Below are 21,870 nucleotides of genomic sequence, written 5' to 3'. Positions count from 1 at the left end.
AAACAGGCAGAGTGATGGGCCCATCACTCTGCCTGTTCTCCATCTCCCTCTGGTGCTCTCCTCCCCCTTCCTTTCTCCCAAGGCCTCCCATCCCACGATCCTTTCCCTTCTCCAGCTCTGTATCACTTTTGCCAATCACCTTTCCAGCTCTCAGTTTCACCCCACTCCCTCCGGTCTTCTCCTATCATTTCTCATTTCCTCCTCCCCCTCCTACTTTCAAATCTCTTAATATCTTTCCTTTCAGTTACTCCTGAAGAAGGGTCTTGGCCCAAAACGTCAACAGTGCTTCTCCCTATAGATGCTGCCTGGCCTGCTGCGTTCCACCAGAATTTTGTGTGTGTTGCTAGTATACATCAGATCAACATTCACCAACTCCAAAGGCCAGAAAACTTACCTATTATTCAAATAATATATTGAGACCCAAAACAACAAAATAGAAAAGGAGTTAATATATTCTCTAAAAATAGAAATGTGAATGTAATTTAGTTTTGATAATTTCAAAAGTTGGGCTCAATTTAAATCAATTTTTGCATAGTAGAATAATAGCCCCCAAATGAAAATTTTCTTCTGCAATCCAGAAATCACACCCTCTTTATAAGCACAGAACTTTCTATCTGCAGCAAACAGGCAGATAAAGAGGTTAAAGAGCATGACTCCAGAGATAAGTACGAAAAAGAAGCGGTCACGGGAGGCAGAGGTACGCCTACGGACTGCTTTCAGTCAGTGGTCTGGGCAATTCAAGAACTCAGAAGATCTGAACAATTACATCATGATTATCACAGACCTTATAAAAAGAGTCATAGACAAGTGTGTACCCACAATATCCTTCTGTCTTTCCTAACCAGAAGGCCTGAATGAACCATGAGATTCACAAACTGCTGTGGGCCAGATCGATGGGACTCAGGTCTGGCAACCAAGTTAAATACCAAATGTTCAGGTACGTTCTCTGGAAAACCAGCTCACATGTGAAGTGACAATTCCAAACCAAACCTGAATCACTAAAGGATGCTCAACAGCTGCAGAAGGGCTTGAATGATATCAACTCCAACAAAGTCAAACCAAGTAACACAGGTGACAAAAAGGCCTCACTCTCTGATGACCTCAATATGTTTTATGCTCACTTTAACCATCAAAACATGGAGGCACCTTCATGAACTCCCAGAGCCCTCGCTGATCCTGTGATTTCAGTCTCTGAGGTCAACATGAGAGCACCTTTAAGGAGAGTGAACTCACAGAAAGCATCTGCCCAGATGGGGTACCTGGCCAAGTACTAAAGACCTGTGCTGAGCAATTGGCTGAAATGTTCACCAATATCTTTAATCTCTTATTTTGGCAGTCTGAAATACTCACCTGCTTCAAGAAACCTTCAATTATACCGGTGCCTGAGAAGAACCTGGTAACCTGCTTCAATGACTATCATCCAGTAGCACTTATATCCACTGTGAAGAAGTGTTTTGAGAGGTTGGTGATGGAACATATCAATTCCTGCCTAAGTAACAACTTGAATCTGCTCCAATTTGCCTACTGGGACAACAGGTCACCAGCAAATGCTTTTTCATTGGCTCTTCACTCAATCCTGGAACATCAAGCATATATCAAGATGCTCTTCATTGACTACAAGCTCAGCATTCAAACTATTATCCCTTCAAAACTAATTAATAAGTTTCAAGACCTAAGCTTCAATACCTGCTTGTGTATCTGGATCCTCGATTTCCTCACTTGCAGACCCCATTGGTTGTATTGACAGCATAATCACCATCAGCACAGGTCCACACAAGGCTGTGTACTTAGCCCTCTGCTCTACTTGCTTTATGCTTATGACTGTGAGTCTAAGTACAGCTCCAATGCCATATTTAAGATTGCTAATGACATCACTGTCATTGGCCGAATCAAAGGTGAGAGATTGAAAATCTGGCTGTGTGGTGACCTAAAGGATTTGATTATTGACTTCAGGAGGAGTCCAGAAGTCCATGAGCCACTCCTCATTGGGAATCAGAGGTGGAGAGGGTCCTCAACTTTAAGTTCCTCAGTGTTTTAATTTCAGAGAATCTGTCCTGGGTCTAGCACATGTGCCATTACAGAGAAAGCATTGCAGCACCTTTACTTTCTTAGAAGTTTGCAAAGATTCTGCATGTCATCTAAAACTTTTGACAAACTTCTATAGATGGGTGGTGGGGAATATATGGACTGATTGCATCGTGGCCTGGTATGGAAACACCAAAGCCTTTGTTTGGAAAATCCTACAAAAGGTAGTGGATACAGCCCAGTCCACCACATGTAAAGCCATTCCCACCATTGAGTACATCTACATTCAGCACTGCTGCAGCAAAGCAGCAGCCATTATCAAGGACCCAAACCATCCAGCCCATGCTCTCTTCTCGCTTCTGCCACCAGGAAAAAGGTACAAGAGCCTCATGTATATTTCCCAGTGTAAGTGTTGGGAAACTTAAAGGTTCACACCTTGCCTCTGGACTCAACGAAACGCCCAAACATTCAGAAATGTTATGAATTTGCCAGAATGCAGCCTTGTTCACAGGTGAATCTTGAATTTATTGACACTCATACATAGAGAAGTCACATTCCAGGCAGAACTACAAGTCTATGCAAGCTTCACCCTACTTTGTCCACAAAGTGCAGAATCAATCAAATAGCAAATACCCCACCCAACAAACATCCCTCTTGCCCCGATGACAGGGTTAATAATGTAAAATGTATCAAACTCTTCTTCAAATACCAACACCAGAGGTTGCCTTGACCAGATTTTCACCAATCTGTTGAACATACTACGAGTGCTGCCAGTGATAAATACAAAAGATTCTGCAGAAGATGAAAAATCCATCTGTAGAATCCCTAAGGTAGTCATAGCTGAAGGGTAGTGGTGGGGACGAGCTCCCACTGCTAAACAAATGCTCTTCATGGCGTGCGTCTCAAACGGCCTCTGACAACCACGTCCAACACCTGGCCTTCACGTATGGCAGAATTCTTATGCACGGCGGAGTTGTTCTCACTGACAGGAGAAGGGGCAAAGGCAGGCCACTGGTGCCTTAAAATCAGTTACTCTGGGCAGATGGGGCTTGCTAACCATGGATGGTAGCTCATCTAGGAGAGGAAAACTCCGATTACAAACCTCTGCTGCCTTGCAGTTATATCCACTCATGGGAAAGGCTTCAAGAGTAAACCCCAAGGAAAAATCCAGAGTAAGAGTCCCAAAGGCGGCTGACTGCTTTACCCAGCACTGACACAGCAACTCCTGCGATGCTGCTGGCACCAAACTATATTGACTTTTGTTGTTCCTTTAGACCTGTCATCAGCATGAAGGGGGGGGTGGGGTCCCACTGCATGGGCAACAGACAGATCTCCTTATCAATTCTGCCCTGGCTTGCGCCCTGGAGAGGCCACTCCAGCTTCACTTTATAGCAATGGACAAACATGGGAAGCAGCAGTTATCGGTTATAAGTCATAATGCTTGATTGGCGTAGAGCATGGTGCCAGGGGTTACTTCCATCAGTGGGAGAGACCATCACGTTTCACTGGACAGCTACCGCCCACCTCAAACTGGGCAGCCCCCAGCCAATAAGGTGCTGTCCCGCCACAGTCAGTCTTCCTCATTGGGTTCATGGGGATAATGGATTATTCCACGAAGAGCTGACTGTAACTACTGCACCAGACAAGAAAGAAAACAAATCGACTAAGACAACTCCCCTCAAGTTGGGATGTTGGAATGTCCGCACAATGATGACTGGACTTGACCAAAACCTCGAGGATATCGAAGATGCATGAAAAACAGCTATTAGCAATGAGCTACTAAGGCTCAAGGTAGATATAGTTGCCCTACAAGAAACACGTTTGACAGATTCAGGTACAATGAAGGAAAGGGACTACACATTTTTCTGGCAGGGAAAGAACCAAGATGAGCCCCGTGAATACAGAGTGGGTTTTGCCATTAGGAACTCTTTGTTGCAAGTGGTGGAGCCACCAGAAAATAGATCAGAGCGACATATGACTCTCTGCCTACACACCAGTCATGGCCCAGTATCTCTCATCAGTGTGTATGCCCCTACCTTGAACATCACCTCTGCGGCAAAAGACATGTTCTACGACAAATTAGAAGCTGTTGCCAGGAATATTCCCAGTGATGAGCACTTCGTTCTACTTGGTGACTTCAACACCAGAGTGGGAGCTGATAACGATTCTGGCTGTCTTGTCTTGGCCACTTTGGAATTGGCAAAATAAATGACAATGGACAACGTCTCCTGGAGTTCTCTCCTATCACGGCCTGTGTGTAACTAACTCCTACTTTCTGATGAAATCACAGTACAAGGTCTCATCGCGACATCCACAGTCTAAACACTGGCACCAACTACACATGATCATCACCAGGGGCTCTTTCATCAACTCTGTATTAATCACCTGCTCATATCACAGTGCAGACTGCAATATGGATCATGCTTTAGTATGCTGCAAGATCAAACTACGTCTGAAGACAATCCACCACTCCAAACAAACTGGAAAACTTTGTATCAACAGAGATGAAACAGTCAGAAAAGGTTGACCAGTTTGCCAAGTCAGTACAGGATGCTATGACTACCTCCTCACAAGGAGATACTGCAACAGAACAATGGTCATACCTTCACGACACCATCTACGAATCAGCACTCTCTATCTTTTGAAGAAAGACCACAAAGACCAGTGATTGGTTTGAGGCAAAGTCCAACATCATGACTCCTGTCAGTGAAGCCAAGTGTGCAGCTCTCACAGAGTACAAGCGCTCACCATCCGACCAAACACTCCAGGCACTTCAAGCTGCTAGAAACAAAGTGCAACAGACTGCAAGGCAGTGTGCAAATGAGTACTGGCTCCAGCTCAGTGAGGACATTCAGACAGCAACTGTGATAGGCAACATCAGACTGATGTATGATGGTATCAAGAAGGCCCTTAGCCCATCATAGAGCAAGGCAGCACCCTGGAAATCATCCAGCGGTGAAATAATCACCGATAAAAGCAAACAGATGGAACACTGGGAATGATGGGATTCCTCCAGACCTGATCAAACACTGCAAGAACTCACTCCTCCAACCTTTACACAAGGTCCTGTCAGTGCTGGAAGGAAGGAGCGAAAACCACAGGATATGCGCGACTCCAAAATCATCACTTTGTACAAGAACCAGGGTGATAGGAGCGACTGCAACAACTACAGGGGTATCTTCCTCCTGAGTACTGTCGACAAAGTCTTTGCTTGTGTAGCTTTGGCACATCCACAAACTCTGGCAGAACGAGTCTACCCTGAGCCCCAATGTGGTTTTCACGCAAGGAGGTCAACTGTCGACATGATTTTCTCACTCCGTCAACTCCAGGAGAAGTGCAGGGAACAACAGAAACCCCTCTATGTCGCTTTCATCAACTTGACCAAGGCATTCGACCCTGTCAGCAGCGATGGGCTCTTTCGGATTCTCCTCAAGATCGGTTGTCTCTCGAAACTCCGAAGTATCATCAAGTCATTCCATGACGACATGAGGGCTATTGCTCAGTACGATGGCAGCTCATCAGAACTCTTCGCTATTCGTAGTGGAGTCAAACAAGGATGCGTGTTGGCCCCAACATTACTCGGCACCTTCTTCTCTATGCTATTGAAGCATGCGTTTTGGGACATCGACAGAAGAGCAATCCGTAACTGTCTGATGGGCAGCTGTTCAACCTTGCATGCCTGAGAGCAAGAACAAAGGTGCGAAAGATCTGTACATACGAAAGTACGTGACATGCTCTTTGCCGATGACGCTGCTATAACTTCGCACACCAAACAGCAACTACAAACTCTCATGGACTGCTTCTCTAAGGTATGCAAGGACTTTGGGCTTACCATCAGCCTTAAGAAAACAAATGTCCTTGCCCAGAACGTAGTGGAGACACTAGTCATTAACATCGACAATTACGATCTAGAAGTGGTCCACAAGTTCACATACTTGGGATCAACCATTAGTGATACCCTCTCCCTCAATGCTCAAATCAACAGGCGTACCAGCAAAGCAACATCGACCCTTGTTTGATTCTCCTCGCGGGTCTAGGAGAATCCGAAACTCGCTACAAAGATCAAGATTGCTTTGTACAATGCATTACCAGCATCCTCCTGTATGGTAGCGAGACTTGGACCATCTATTCCAAACAGGAGAGGAAACTCAGTAGTTTTCACCTGTGCAGCCTTCGCCGCATCCTCGGCATCACCTGGAGAGACAAAGTCGCAAACTCTGAGGTACCCTCCCACGCTGGACTTCCCACAATGTTCACGCTTTTAAGACAAGGCAGACTGTGCTGGCTGGGCCATGTCCGTTGTATGAAGGATGGTAGACTGCCAAAGGACATCCTCTATGGAGAACTAGCAGCAAGCAAGAGGAACGTTGGTAGACCCCAGCTTCGCTTCAAGGACCTCTGCAAGCGCGACATGAAAGCCTTAAAAATCAAGGGAGGATACAGCAGATGACTGCAACAAATAGCAAGATACTCTTCAGCAACACCTAGAGCAAGGTGAAAGAGTGATCCTGAGTTAGTTTGAGGAGCGGAGAGCTAAACGGAGAACACAGCGGACAACAGACAACAATTCCACGACGCCCTACACATACAGCAACTGTGGCAGAGCCTGCCGTTCCAGGGTCCGGCCTCAATAGCCACAGTCGATGCTGCTCGACAAACCAGTGACTCAGAGGCGCAGCACCCATGGTCGACCACGGCCGACGGAGGCCACACAAAATCCCTTGTGTTTATGAGCATCTACAAAACCTCTTGTGTTTATGATCTCCTGCTTCACTGCACAGTCTCTTTGAGGTACACCTACCCTGAAGATGTTTAAACTTCTCTTCAAAAGGAGTTCAATGAGACCCTCTCTCACTGCTCCCTGTGTGATCTCTGCTGCTCACTATTTGTTCACCCAAACTCACTACCACAGCCACATATCTTTCCTGGGAACTTGTCATCGAGCCATCTTGTTACTCTCCTCTCCTATTAGATCTCTTCTTCTCTAGCCCTTTACCTTTCCCACCTGTCACCTCCCAGCTTCTTACTTCGTCGCCCCTCCCTCACCCACCTGGTTTCATTAATCATCTTAAGTAAGAGTACAAAGAACAGAGCAGCACAGGAGCAAGCTCCTTGGCCCACAGTGTTGTGCCAAACCAGCTAAAAAGCAAATCAAAAATACCCAAGCTCTATTTCCTCCTACCTACACAATGTTCATACCCCATTATCTTCCTTACATCCATGTGCCTATCTAAATGTCTCTTTAAGAGCCTCCAACGTACTCACCTATACTACCATACAAGGCAGCACATTCCAGAAATTAATGACTTTCTTGAGTAAAAAAAACTTACCCTTCACTTCCTCTTTGAACATACCCCTTATCATATTCAACACATGCCCTTTGGTATTACACATTTCTACCCTGGGAAGCAGATACTCCCTGTCAACTCTATCTATGCTTCTCATAATCTTATAAATCTCTATCAGAACTCTCTGCAGCTTCTACCCTTTCAGGGTAAACAACCCATTTATCCAGCCTCTCATAATAGCACATTCCCTCTAAACCAGGCAACATCCTGGTAAACCTCCTCTGCATCCTCTCCAAAGCCTCAACATCTGTCCTATAACATGGCAACCAGAACTGTATGCAATATGCCAGATGTGGCAACATCAGAGTTTTATAAAATTGCACCATAACATCCTGACTTTTGAACTCGATGCCTCGACTAATAAAAGCAAGCATTCCTTAAGCCATCTTAACCGCTTTATCGACCTGTGTAGCCACATAAGGAGCTATGAACTTGGATCCAAGATCTCTCTGCTGGGCAACTCTGTTAAGGACCTTGCCCTTATTAGGGCACTGTCTCCTTGCATTTGCCCTACTAAGGTACAACACATAACATTTATCTCGGTTAAACTCCATCTGCCATTTCTCTGCCCATACCTGCAACTGATCTATATCATGCTGTATTCTTTGCCAGTCTTCTATATTGTGCACAACTCTACCAACCTTGGTATTATCTGCAAACTTACTAACCTACCCATCTACATTTTCATCCTTATTGCCTGTACTCCTTTCCTTCACCCCCCCCCCACCCCCAACTTCTTATTCTGGCTTCTACCCTCTTCCTTTCCCAATCCCAAGAAGGATCTAATCCCAGGAATAGATGCTGCCTAACCTGCTGAGTTCCTCCAGCATCTTGCAAGTGCTGCCAACGAGTTGTTATTCAGCCACTGAAATGCATGCAATTATATGAAGTCACCAACTAAACACAATGGTTTTGGAGACATCTATTCAAATTAAGTCAAATTTTGAACAATGCATTTGAGTCTTGATCATTATTTAACAACTTCCTTGGGAGTGATTTTTTTTTTGCAAGTTCAAGCTTTATTATGAGTGATTTATTTAAAAGGTTGTTTTCCTTCAACTCTGAGTTTTCTTTCTCTACTCTTTATTTCACATTGAGATTTGATGCTGAATTCTAACATGCTCTTCCTGGTTTAGACAATACCACAAAGGGATTCTTCATTTTAATAGGTTAAGCAAGCAAGCTATATGAACATTCTAGTCACCTCTATACCAGTGCAAAAGCTGAAGTGGGTAAAAATAAGTATAATGAATGGTTTTAGCCTTAGAGAAACACATCCAAACCAAAATCTCCAATAATTTAATATATAAATGTTCAATTTGGTCCAATATTGAAACACATAGATCAAAAGCTTTCCAGATTTGTTAGAATAGTGGTCATGAAACATTAACTGATTCTTGTCTTGTTAATCAAGGAATAGAATTTATAAAACCAAACAGATCTCACTAACGTGGACCAGATAATGATAAAACAGATTCTAAGACCCTTGGCAAAATCATCAAGGTGATAACCCTGTGATTAAAAATCTTGTTTATTGCTTGTCTGGATCTATATAAAAGCAGATTCTGCCTTTGAAATCGGTTTATCACTTAAATTACTATATTCAAGAAGATAAAATTGAAGGAAACAATTTAAAAAATCTTTTTCTGGCAATTTTATCTTACAAATAAAAACTGTAGACTATGCATAAAAAGAAAATAGTGCATAAATGTAGCAGTTCCACCTGTTTCAAAAAATACAGCACGAAGGAATTAGTTTATAAAGTATATTAGGTAGATCAAAAGAGAAACAAGATAAAAGAGTGAACCAATCCCAATTACTACCAAGAGATTAATGAAAACAGGTGGATATGAATTACAAAGGTTACCACATTTGAGAGAAGATTTTAAAAAAAACAAGATTTTTAAAAAAAACGAAAGCATGATACTGGAATATGTAATCTGCATGTAAATTTAGCATTCCTTATTTATTTCAAAACAATGTGATCTGCTGGGTATGCTGCAGAAAATGTGATGGTTGACCTATCACTTTGTTGCATTCATAATTCTACCTAGAAGCACATTTTGAACTTTATACATTTCCACTTAATTCTTCCTCATTTTCTTAAAATAAACTTTTCAGGTTTGACTATCAATACTGATTCAACCAAGCTCAATATTTTCTGACTCAAGAACCGCTTCTGAGGCATCTTGACCACTTTACAGTCTTTGTGTACTGACATATTTAAGTGTAATGATTTCTGTTCTCTCCCACCATTCCTTCCTATTCGCATTCCAATTGATCTTATTCACATTAAAACTTATAGAAAAATGGTTGAAATTCTCTTAATATGTTTTATTCAACATCCTGTCATAAGTTTATTTGAAACATGAGAAGTTATTAAATATATTAGCAACTCTTAGTTATTGTAATTATGCAGTCTTAGCTGCTTATCTAAATTCCTCTTCTTTTCATAATGTCAGTCCTGTAGAAGAGTGGTCCATTTTTATTAATTTGAAATGTTTATTTCTTTTCTTTACAGATGGCAATAAATACATTACTCCATAATTTTCTGGTTTGGTACTCTATTTTAATGACAGTCTCATTCTTTAGAACCACTATATGTTCAATATCCTGAGAACATGCTGATAAATTGTCCTTTGATTCAATTTAATTTTGAGAAAGCTCCATCTTGGGCACTAGCCTACAAAGTACCCAGGACATCTTCAAGGAGCAGTGTTTCAGAAAGGCAGCGTCCATTATTAAGAACCCCCAGCACCCAAGGGCATGCCCTTTTCTCACTGTTACCATCAGGTAGGAGGTACAGTACCCTGACAGCACACACTCAGCGATTCAGGAACAGCTTCTTCCCCTCTGCCATCCAATTCTTAAATGGACATTGAACCCATGAACACTACTTCACCTTTCTTTAATATCTATTATTTCTGTTTTTGCACGATTTTTATTCTATTCAATATACATATACTGTAATGGATTTACTTATTTATCTTTACTTTTTTTCTGTATTATGTACTGCGTTGAACTGCTGTTGCTAAATTAACAAATTTCACAGCGATAATAAACCTGATTCTGATCTGATGGTATGAGGTTATATTCTGGATTAAATCTACAGTATGAAATGAAGCTTATTTAATTGAGACAAAAGATATTTAATAGAGCAAAAGTTCTTCAATAGATCTAAAGTACTGCATATATCACAGGTATTAAAAATACTCAAATGGAAAGCACAGAGCCAACATGCAGCAATTTTTACAAACTGCTGATTTTACTGAAGAATTAGCTTCAATGTTGCATTACTAAATGTTGTATTCACTTGTATTACTAAATTCCCTAGTACAATAAAATAGACTCTTGACCTTGTAATTTACCTCGTTATGGTCTTGTACCTTATTGTCTACCTGCACTGCATTTTCACTGTAGCTGTTGCACTTTATTCTGTTATTGTTTTTCCTTGTACTACTTCAAGGCACTGTGTAAGGATTTAATCTGTATGAACAGTACGAAAGACAAATTCTTCACTGTACCTTGGTACATATGACAATAAATTCTAAATTCAAATTTCAGAGTAGAAAAGCCACAAAATTATGGGTTATTCCATTTGCATAAATTTATTAAAAGCATCCTTGGAAATATTGAGTAGCAATATGTACATACCAATAGAGATATGGCTTGTCCTTGTCCACGTTTATATTATTTAACGGATCCATGCGAAACCAGGTATTTAAGGTAAAGCCATTCTGATAAGGCCACTTAGCAATAGGAGGCAAAGCAATGGCCTGGGGAACAGTAAAAGATAACAAAGATCAGAATAAGTGGCAATTATTTTGAATCCTAGGATCCACTCATTTTGTGTTACCGCAGTGAAAAATTATTCCATTGCACAACAGTATGCTGCCCATCTGTAATCCTGACTGATCCAAGTCTGAATGCAGGGCTAACAACAGCCCAAATTATCTTGAAAAACATGAGCAATTTTATGTGTAGTTGCTGGCAATGCCCTCCTTGACTGTGAGGAAGTGTAGAACTGCAATGCAAACAAAGTCTTAAAAATGTCCTCAGCTTTTACCATTGATGTTTCACTCTGAATATGGATGTCATATGGATAATATGTGAGCAACAATGACAGCCTCAGAGTGGCATAGTCTATAGACCTAATCTTAGAACTACCTGATGGTTTTTACAAAACTCCCATCCAAGAATTTTAAATAATTTAATAGCAATTAAAAAGCATTAGATACATTGAATAATTATTGAAGCAATGAAAAATAATTTTTAAAAACTAAAAACATTGGCAAAAAAGGAAAAACCATTGTTTCCACTTTGCTTACCTTCCCCTACTAATCTACATGTCTAGGAATCATTTTCAGATGTCCACGATCACTGCATATTTGCCAGATCTGACCTGGGATTAGATCGCAAGTGGCAATACACCAGTTTAATGATGGGGTATCACAGCAATGCTGATCTCAATTCCAGTAATGGAGAAAAGTGAGATACAATGAACATTTGGTACTTAGGATGCCCTGAACTAATAGAATATTGCAGGATTTGTTAGGGAATAACTATCTACTGATAGTTCCAAATGCAGCAACATTCAGCCTATTATATTCCAACAGATAAATCATAACACTGGGGTGCTTAAAAACACAGATCCATTGCCATTCAATGAAAAGCTGCTGTTCAACTCTACAATCTATCCATCACTAACATTTCCAATTGGGTTTCAGCTGAAGAGTTCATACCCCATTCTTCCCTTTTCCTCCTTCCCAATTGAATCCTCTTCTTTCTCTTTCCCCTTCTCTTAAATCTTTTGAGACATAGTCGAAAGCTCTACCCCATTTTATATATTGTGATTCAAGAATTTCAAACATACTGCTGCACTCCGTCCAGGGAAGTTGAAAAAAGTATCTGGGCCTTGTCTTTGTGGCATCTGATTCAGAATTGACAGCAATTTAACTGCATGTCTTGGCTGTGGGGAAAAAAAGAAAAAAAAAACTTTCAACATTGATGTGCAAGATTAAGCACCAAAGACAATATTTCACCATATTAAGAGTAGTTTACATATTTTGGGAAAATGAGCTCAAAAAAAACACCATAAATAACATAGTAACTCAATAATATGTTAATGAAATAAAATGTCAGTAATTCACAATGAACTCTTTAGTCTCAATACTGCAACTTACCCAGAATCCATTTTCTCCACGAAGCATGCTGAAAAGCAGTTTGAGTTCCTTGACAGTGATACTGTAACTGGCTAGAACACCCAACATGTCAACCAGCAGATCTGCAAATAGTTTGCACAATGTAAATTCAGAACTCCAAACTGGTGCATTTTACAGTACAACACAAATTAGAAAGCAATATGGCTAAATAAACCAAAGGTGAGATATTGAATTATAAGTTCCAGGAATATGCAAAAGTTGAGCAGGTTCTGCCAGGTGATAGAAGCTACATTATCTACTGCACTCCTGTGAGGTACTATACATCATTCACATTCCTACACAATACAACGTGCACAAGAGTAATGTTTGACCATTTATTGGAATCAGATTCTGCTTCAATTAATAATCATTACAAAAAGAAATGTCTATTAGTTTCAATTAATTAAGTCTAAACTAAAATGAAAATCTAAGTTTTCTTGATGATCCAGCACCACACAGAAACATTAAATTCCAGCATTTGTTCACATCAACGATCTGGAAGAGGAGACTGAGTGTAGTGTATCTAAGTTTGCTGATGATACTAAATTGAGTGGAAAAGCAAATTGTGCAGAAGTTACGGAGAGTCTGAAGAAAGATATAGATAGGTTAAGTGAGTGGGCAAGGATCTGGCAGATGGAGTACAATGTTGGGAAATGCAAGGTTATCCACTTTGGAAGGAAAGATGAAAGAGCAGATTATTATTAAAATGTAAAAAATTGCAGCATGCTGCTGTGCAAAGGGATTCGGGAGTGTGTATGCATGAATCACAAAAGGTTGGCTTGCAGGTACAGCAGGTTATCAACAGCCAAATGGAATACTGGCCTTCATTGCTAGAGGAATTGAACTTAAGAGCAGGGAGGTTATGCTGCAACTGCATAAGGTCCTAGTGAGGCCACATCTGGAGTACTCTGTGCAGTTCTGGTCTCCTTACTTGAGGAAGGATATACAGGCTTTGGAGACGGTGCAGAGGAGGTTCACCAAGTTGATTCCAGAGATGAGGGGTTAGACTTTGAAGAGAGATTGAGTTGCCTGGGACGTACTCACTGGAATTCACAAGAATGAGAGAAGATCTTTTAGAAACATATAAAATTATGAAAGGGATAAATCAGATAGAGGCAGGAAAGTTGTTTCCACTGGTAGGTGAGACTAGAATTAGAGGACATAGCCTCAAGATGCGGAGAAGTAGATTTAGGGTGGAGATGAAGAGGAACTGCTTTTCCCAGAGAGTGGTGAATCTGTGGAATTTTCAACCCAATGAAGTAGTGGTTATAGTAGTGGCAGTAAATATATTTAAGACAGGGTTGGATAGATTTTTGTATGGTAGAAGAATTAAGAGTTATGGAAAAAAGCCAGGTAGGTGGAGATGAGTCCATGGCCAGATCAAACATGATCTTATTGAATGGCGAAGCAGGCTCGATGAGCCAGGTGGCCTACTCCTGCTCCTATTTCTTATGCTCTTATAAGTGATTATATCACACAAGTGATTTTGGATAGAAAGTAAATTAAACGGAAAACACATATTCAGAGACCATCCAGCACTAAATATATTCACATCACAACTATAATTCAAGTATCTTTGGAAGACAGTATAAACAAAAGGGCCCTGGGAATTGTTGTGAAACAAAAAGACCAAGGAATACAAGTACGAGGGGTGATTGATAAGTTCGTGGCCTAGGTAGAAGGAGTCAATTTTATTTTTTTATATATAATTTTCTACAAAACTACAATGAAGAAAAGAAAATCAATAATATATAAGGATCATTGCCATATAAACAAAAATAACAATAATACATGTCTTAACAAATGAGCAAGTCACCCATAGTAAAAAAGGAAAAAAATAGAGAAAAGAAGAAAAGCACCCAATCCATCACCTATCCAACTTCAAGCCAACCATTATACGAGATACACTTTTATTACCCCAGAACTACATATTGTAATAAAAAAGGGGTCAGCCTGCTACCTGATCAGAAAAAAACAAAAGTAAAAAAAAAGCTGGAAATGTAGGGTCTGATTATCAAGGGAAAAAAGAACAAACACCTGTCAATCTAGGTGAGAGTTTTGAAAATATTCGAGAAAAGATCCCCACACCCTATGGAACTTTATGTCCAAATTAGAAAGTGAGTAGTGAATCTTTTTGAGATCTAAACAAGACATAATATCCCTATGCCATTGAGCATGGGTAAGGGGAACTACATCTCTCCATTTAAGGAGTACTGCTCGTCTGGCTAGAAGAGAGGCAAAAGACAATGTTCGTTGTTTAGCCGGGGTCAAATGCTTGTCAGGGTCTCGAAGAATACCAAAAAGAGCGATCAAAGGATCAGGTTCCAAATGACAATTTAATATAGAAGATAGAATTTAAAAAACATCTTTCTAAAATTTTTCCAGAGTAGGACAGGCCCAATATAAATGGAAAAGGGAGGCCTCACCTCCTTTGCATTTGTCACACCAGGGACTAATATCAGGATAGAACTTCGCCAATTTGGTTTTGGACATATGAGCCCTGTGGACGACTTTAAACTGCAGGAGACAATGGCAAGCACATAAGGAGATTGAATTGACGGATTTAAGAATTGAATCCCAAACCTTGTCGGACAAAGAAAAACTTAAGTCATGCTCCCAAGCAGTTTTAATTTTATCACAAGGGGCTCGTCTGAGAATCATAAATTTAACACAAATAGTAGAGATTACGCCTTTGCCCAAGGGGTTCATCTGAAGAAACAAGTCTACAACATTTTTATCTGGTTGTTCAGGAAAATGTGGCATTAAAGGGCTAATAAAATGTCTAATTTGAAGGTATCTAAAAAAGTGAATATTCGGTAAATTAAACTTTATAGACATCTGTTCAAAAGACGCAAACCGATTGTCTATAAAAAGATCTTAAAAACGCCTGATACCTCTCCTACACCAGTCTTGTAATGTGGAATCCTGCATAGACGGTTGAAATAAATGATTGTATAGAATAGGCCTAGAGAGGGAAAAACTAAAAAGACCATGGTATTTTCTAAATTGAGCCCATATTCTCAGAGTATGCCTGATTACAGGATTAATAATAGATTTTGGCAATTGGCAAGGAAGGACAAATCCAATTAAAGCTGGAATAGATAATTTCTTATAAGCGTTTAATTCCATTGCCACCCATGTTGGACAAACAGACTGGTTATAAAAGTAGGACCAAAAGATAATATTACGAATATTGGCTGCCCAATAATATGAAGGAAAATTAGGTAACGCCAAGCCACCTTCTCTTTTAGGCTTTTGGAGATGAGCTTTATTGAGTCTGGGCTGTTTACCCTTCCATAGGTATGACGAGATAATAGAATTTAAAGAATCAGAAAAAACTTTAGGAATAAATATAGGTAAAGTTTGAAATAAGTATAAAAATTTAGGGAGAATATACATTTTAATTACATTAATTCGCCCAACTAAAGCCATGGACAGAGGTGACCACTGTGCTAATCTCTGTTTTGTAAAATTTAAAAGATTATTGAAATTCTCATCGAACAGTCGATTATAGTTCCTTGTTACAATAATACCAAGATAAGTAAAACAATTGTTGACTACTTTAAAAGGGAGATTGTGAAATTCTAATTCTTGTGCTTCCTTATTTATCGGAAAAAGTTCACTCTTATGTAGATTAAGTTTGTATCCGGATAGCTGACTAAATTTATTGAGAAGTGAAAACAACAAAGGTAAGGAGGTGGTCGGGTTTGATATAAAAAGTAACAAATCATCGACGTATAGAGAGACTTTGTGCTCAAAACCACCCCTCCAGATCTCAGTCAGTTCAGTACAACTACGAAAACCAATTGCCAATGGCTCGATAGCCGGATCAAATAACAGAGGAATTAAAGGGCATCCCTTTCGGGTGCCACGTTTAAGATCAAACGGTTGGGATTGCTGGGAATTAGTCAAACTGATGCAATTGGATGGGAATATAGTAACTTATCCACTTAATAAAATTATATACAAAATCAAATTTTTCTAAAACCGCAAATAAATAGTGCCACTCCACCCGATCAAACGCCTTTTCGGCATCAAGATAGATAACACATTCAGGGTTCCCTGATGAATATAGAATATTAAAAAGACGTCTAATATTGAAAAAGGGAAGGCGATTTTTAATAAAGCCAGATTGATCCTCAGAGATAATTAAGGGTAAAATAGTCTCCAGCCTACGGGCCAAAACTTCAGTTAAAATTTTAGCCTCTACATTTAATAGAGAAATCAGCCTGTATGAAGCACATTCTAATGGATCCTTGCCTTTTTTCGCTAAAAGAATGATACAAGCCTCATCAAATGATGCAGGCAATTTATTTTGTTTAAAAGAATCAGAAAAAACTAAACTAAGTTGGGATAAGAGCAATAAGGAAAATGATTTATAAAATTCTGTAGAGAACCCATCAGGACCAGGAGATTTACCAGGCTGCAAAGCAGAAATAGCAGAGGATATTTCCTCTAAGGATAATGGCTCATTCAATTTATGTTTAAGATCAGAAGGAAGTTTAGGAATATTTAAACTATCTAAAAATTGCATAACAGTAGTATTACCATTAAAGGATTCAGAGGTGTAAAGTTGAGAGTAAAAATTCCTGAATGTATCATTAATTTCAGACTGATCCACACTAATATTCCCATTATTCATTCGAATTTTAGTGATGTGTTGTTTTGCTTTAGAGCACCTAAGTTGGTTAACTAAGGACTTACCAGATTTATCCCCGTGAATATAGAACTTACTCCGACTGCCCAAAAGTTGGCGTTCAATTGGATAAGTAGAAATAAGATTAAATTTAGTTTGAAGTTCCATTCTTTTCTTATATAATTCCAGATCCTTGACCTGGGCGTATAATTGGTCTATAGCTTTAATCTGATTGATCAGTTCTAAACGTTCTTTGTGAGTCTTTCTTTTCAAATTTGCTGTGTAGGAAATTATTTGACCTCTTAGATATGCTTTCATTGAGTCCCAAACCACCTGACTAGAGGTTTCAGGTAGTGCATTAGTATTTAAAAAGAAAGTTACCTGATCCTCCATAAATTGTACAAAGTCGTTATCCAACAACAAGGTCGGATTAAAACGCCAGTGTTTATTTACTTGAGGGAGGTCAGGGAGAACTATGGACAATGTAAGTGGGGCATGATCTGAAATCAATATACTCTTATTGTCACAAGAACGGACGGATGGGATCAATTGATTATCAATTAAAAAATAGTCGATTCTAGTAAATGTATGGTGAACTTGTGAGAAAAAGGAGTAATCTCTTTCATGTGAATGCAAGAAATGTCAAATATCAGATATTCCGTAATCAGAAAGAAAAGTTTGAATAAATAAAGCAGATTTACTTAATTGTCTAGGGATAGAAGAAGATCTGTCCAAAACTGGATCCAGCCAACAGTTAAAGTCACCACCCAATATAAGAGAGTATGAACTTAGTTCTGGCAATGAATCAAAAAAATGGTCAAAAAACCCTACATCATCCGAGTTAGGAGCGTAAAGGTTGGCTAAGACCACCTGTGTATTATAAAGTTTCCCCGAAACGATAATAAAATTACCATTAGGATCAGATAACTTATTATGAAGCTCAAAAGAAACATTTTTGCTTATAAGAATTGAAACGCCCCTCGCCTTGGCTTGAAAAGTTGAATGAAAGTGTTGTCCTGCCCATTGTGCCATAAGATGAGAATTATCTGAGTGACGAATATGTGTTTCTTGTAAAAAGACTACCTCTGTTCTAAGCTGTTTAAGATGTGCGAACACTCTCCCCCTTTTAACCGGATGATTCAAACCCTTAACATTCCAGCTGACAAAGTCCAATGGTCTAACCACTGAACATAAGAAAAAAAAAGATAGCAGGCATTAAACTATAGCTGAAATTTATATGTAATTCTGGGGCAAAAGTATAGAAGAAAAAAAACAGGATAAAATTACATCCTGTATAGTACAAATATGTTAAAACTCCATATATAATATTAGCATTGGAGTTCTCACCCACACCCTCTAAACCTACAAGAAGAAAGCTGCAAATATAAAGCAGCAAGCGCTCCCAGAGAAAAACTAACCCCCTACATCCGTAACATCTTAATTAACTCCACTCCAACTGTGGATACAGTAATGGAAATAAACACCAAAAAGCTTTAAGAGTTACAAAGATTTACCTTAACAAGAAAAAACAATGCATTTCAAGTTTGTAAATCTTAAAGTATAATAATGGTCTAAAAAAAACTTTACCCCAACCTTCCCCTTCGAGTTGATAAACCGAAAAAAAGATAATCTATAAACTCATACAGAAAAAAAAACTTTAACGTCAAAATAAGTGATCCAACCGAATCATAAAAATAAGAAAAAAAACACAAATAGCATCTTGAAACACAGGAAAAAAACCACCAAAGAAAAATCCATTCGAGAGGAATTTGATCCAAACCCGAAACTGAGTTTAAAGGTACAGCATCAACTGCTTCTTAAGGTTAAAATAATCTAACCGGAGAGAAAAAAAAAATCATCACCTTTAAAGAACTAAAATTATGTAAGATAGAAACTAAAATTGAGAAAATGGAAAAAAAAACACTTCAATAGGACAATGCAACATAATTAAGCTACTAATTAAATAGATGCGACAACAGCTACATTTTAAATTTAAAAAAGAAAATATCAAGATTTGCAGAAATTGGAGACTGAAGTCTGAAAAGAAAAACAAAAAACCATTCAAGGACGTCGTCACTTCATGAATCGATATCAATTTTTTAATGCAACACCGACTCCATTTTCAAATAAAGTCTCCAAAGACCTTTAAGAGGTGTCTATGAAAAAGGCTGAAAAGAAAAAAAAATCATATCATATCGTATCTGAAGAACTTGAAGTAGCAGATAGGATATCAATGAAGGTCTGTCTTCTCTAAATTTCTAATGGATGTCTTGGGTCCAGAGGTACTGGACTCTCCCCCGGTAATCGATCGGGCACACCGTGTTTCCCGTTTTCGGTCTGATTCAAGTTTGAAACCACAACATGTAATTCTTCGGATCCATTACCCTCATACCAAAGAACGTTTGATTCGGGTGGCTCGAAAAAAGGGTATGATCTGCTATCAAGAGTTTAAATTTTGCATTCTGGAAGACTATAGCCCTGAAGTTTTAAGGGCTAGAATGGCTTTTAGATCGGTTATGTCGAAATTTCACCAGAAAGGCTGCAAGCAAGCGCTGTTATTTCCAGCACACTTGAGAGTCACTCTTGAGGACGGAACTTTTCGGCTGTTTAAATCTCCAGCGGATGCTCAAAGTTTTCTGGAACAATGACATTCTATCGGGCTGACTAATGTAATTTAGCCTATAGATTTGGATCTGTTACAGAATGATGTTTGGTCTTTTTTGGGTATGGCTTACATGTATTTCTTATATACGGTTAAAGCTTTTTTTTGCTCGGTTTATTTTGACTTTATTATTTTTCCATATTACTAATCTATTAGCGTTGAAAATAACTTATTAGGGGTTTTTTTCTCCTTTTTGCTTTTCTTTTTAAGCTGATATATGCTTTTTTATACTGTTAACATTTAAATATTAAGATTTTTTTTAAAAATAAAATGTCGTTTCTTCTTCCCGACAGACTTTAGTGCTTGGAACGTCATATCTGTTTTGATGTGTTTGAAAGTTTTAAACTTTCATTTAAAATACCAATCCAGTATTAGTCATTTATGGGTTTTATCGTTTTAATTCTTTTTTAACCCTTTTGTTTATATACATTTATAATACTAATTTTATATTTTAACTTTTGTTATACCAACCCTCTCTTATAATGTGGGTTGTTTGTATTTTTTTTAACTTTGTTGTGTCTGAGTTGCCGTCTTGAGACACGGGGGTAATTTTAGTATTAGATTGCTTGCTTGCCTCTTTTTGGCTTTTTTCCTGGGGTTTTGAGGGTGGAGGGAGGGGGATTTTTCTTTTTTCTTTTCTTTTTTGCCTGCTTTCTGCTTAGTTTTATTTCATGGGCTTATATGAAACTACAAAAATGGTCGCAGTGCCGTGACTTCCGGTTTCTCCTTGAACTTACTTCCTTCTTCCGGGTTCATGAGTTCACTTTTTTTTCAAACTTATGTGTTAATTGTAATAAATATTGTCAATATGGATAGGACTATTAACTTTGTTTCTTGGAATACTAATGGTTTAACTCATCCGATCAAATGGAAAAAAACATTCAAAGTATTCCATAGAATGAATGCTAATGTTATTTTTGTACAAGAGACTCATGTAAGGAAGGTGGATAGTCAACGGTTGTTTAGGTTTTGGAAGGACCAACAGTATAACTCAAATTCGCAAGCCAAAGTAAGAGGTGTTTCTATTTTTATAGATTCATCAACTTCTTTTATACATCATGAAACAATTTCAGATCCGCAAGGTAGATTTTTGCTTATTACTGGTCTACTTTTTAATCAAAAAGTTGTTTTAGTTAATGTTTATGCTCCAAATACTGATTGTCCTGAATTTTTTAAATGTTTATTTACATCCTTTCCTAATTTGAATCAATACAGATTGATAATGGGTGGGGATTTTAACTGTTGTTTAAACCCTTTGATGGATAGATCCAAGCCCGCCCAAACTCTTCCGAATAAATCGGCTTCTCTCATTAACTCTTTTATGATTGATTCAGCTATTTGTGAAATTTGGCGTTTTTTACACCCTAACGACAAAGAATTTTCATACTTTTCCCATGTTTACCATAATTACTCAAGAATTGATTACTTTTCATTGATCACCATTTACTTACAGATGTTATGGATTGTAAATATGACTCTATTACCATATCTGATCATGCACCTTTGAAGTTATCTATTAAGATGACGGATTCATATATTAATACTAAAGGTTGGAGGTTTAATCCTGTTTTATTGCAGGATCCTGACTTTGTCAACTTTATTAAACAGCAAATTGATGTGTTTTTCTCAACAAATTTTACACCAGAGATCTCTAGTGGAACTTTGTGGGATACTTTTAAGGCATATATTCGTGGACAGATTATTTCATATTCTGCTGGAGTTAGGAAACGAACTAATTCTAAAATATTAACACTAGTTGATAAAATCAAAGCAATTGACAAGATTTATTCAATGAACCCTAGCAAAGAACTTTATAAAGGAAGAGTGGAACTTCAAATGGAGCTTAGCTTACTATTATCCTCCTCGATTGAAAGTCAGTTAATTAAATCAAAAGCCCAATTCTATATATATGGAGATAAGTCTGGTAAATTACTAGCTAACCAATTGAAAATTGTTTCGGATAAACGACAGATTACTAGGATTCGTAAACAAGATGGT

The 21,870-nt window shown here is 38.6% G+C and overlaps 1 protein-coding gene and 1 long non-coding RNA gene across 3 annotated transcripts in view; one reads left to right on the top strand and one right to left on the bottom strand.

Moving 5' to 3' along the window:
• Nucleotides 1–21,870, bottom strand: part of nbeaa (neurobeachin a) — a 772,475-nt gene that overhangs the window by 643,235 nt on the left and 107,370 nt on the right. For both annotated transcript variants that reach the window (XM_073043888.1, XM_073043887.1), the window contains exons 3-5: nucleotides 12,557–12,657; nucleotides 12,247–12,342; nucleotides 11,028–11,149 (exon numbers count right to left, since the gene is read on the bottom strand). In XM_073043888.1, the coding sequence (XP_072899989.1) occupies nucleotides 11,028–11,149; nucleotides 12,247–12,342; nucleotides 12,557–12,657 (319 nt within the window). The remainder of the gene's footprint in view (nucleotides 1–11,027; nucleotides 11,150–12,246; nucleotides 12,343–12,556; nucleotides 12,658–21,870) is intronic.
• LOC140726904 (uncharacterized) overlaps nucleotides 1–21,870 on the top strand; it is a 284,399-nt gene that overhangs the window by 247,817 nt on the left and 14,712 nt on the right. The gene's annotated exons all lie outside the window — the stretch shown is intronic.

Source organism: Hemitrygon akajei, chromosome 4 (genome assembly GCF_048418815.1).
Source record: "Hemitrygon akajei chromosome 4, sHemAka1.3, whole genome shotgun sequence".
NCBI classification, from domain to species: domain Eukaryota; kingdom Metazoa; phylum Chordata; class Chondrichthyes; order Myliobatiformes; family Dasyatidae; genus Hemitrygon; species Hemitrygon akajei.
Note: the sequence above shows the minus strand (reverse complement) of the source record. Positions and strands in the feature narration are given on the sequence as shown.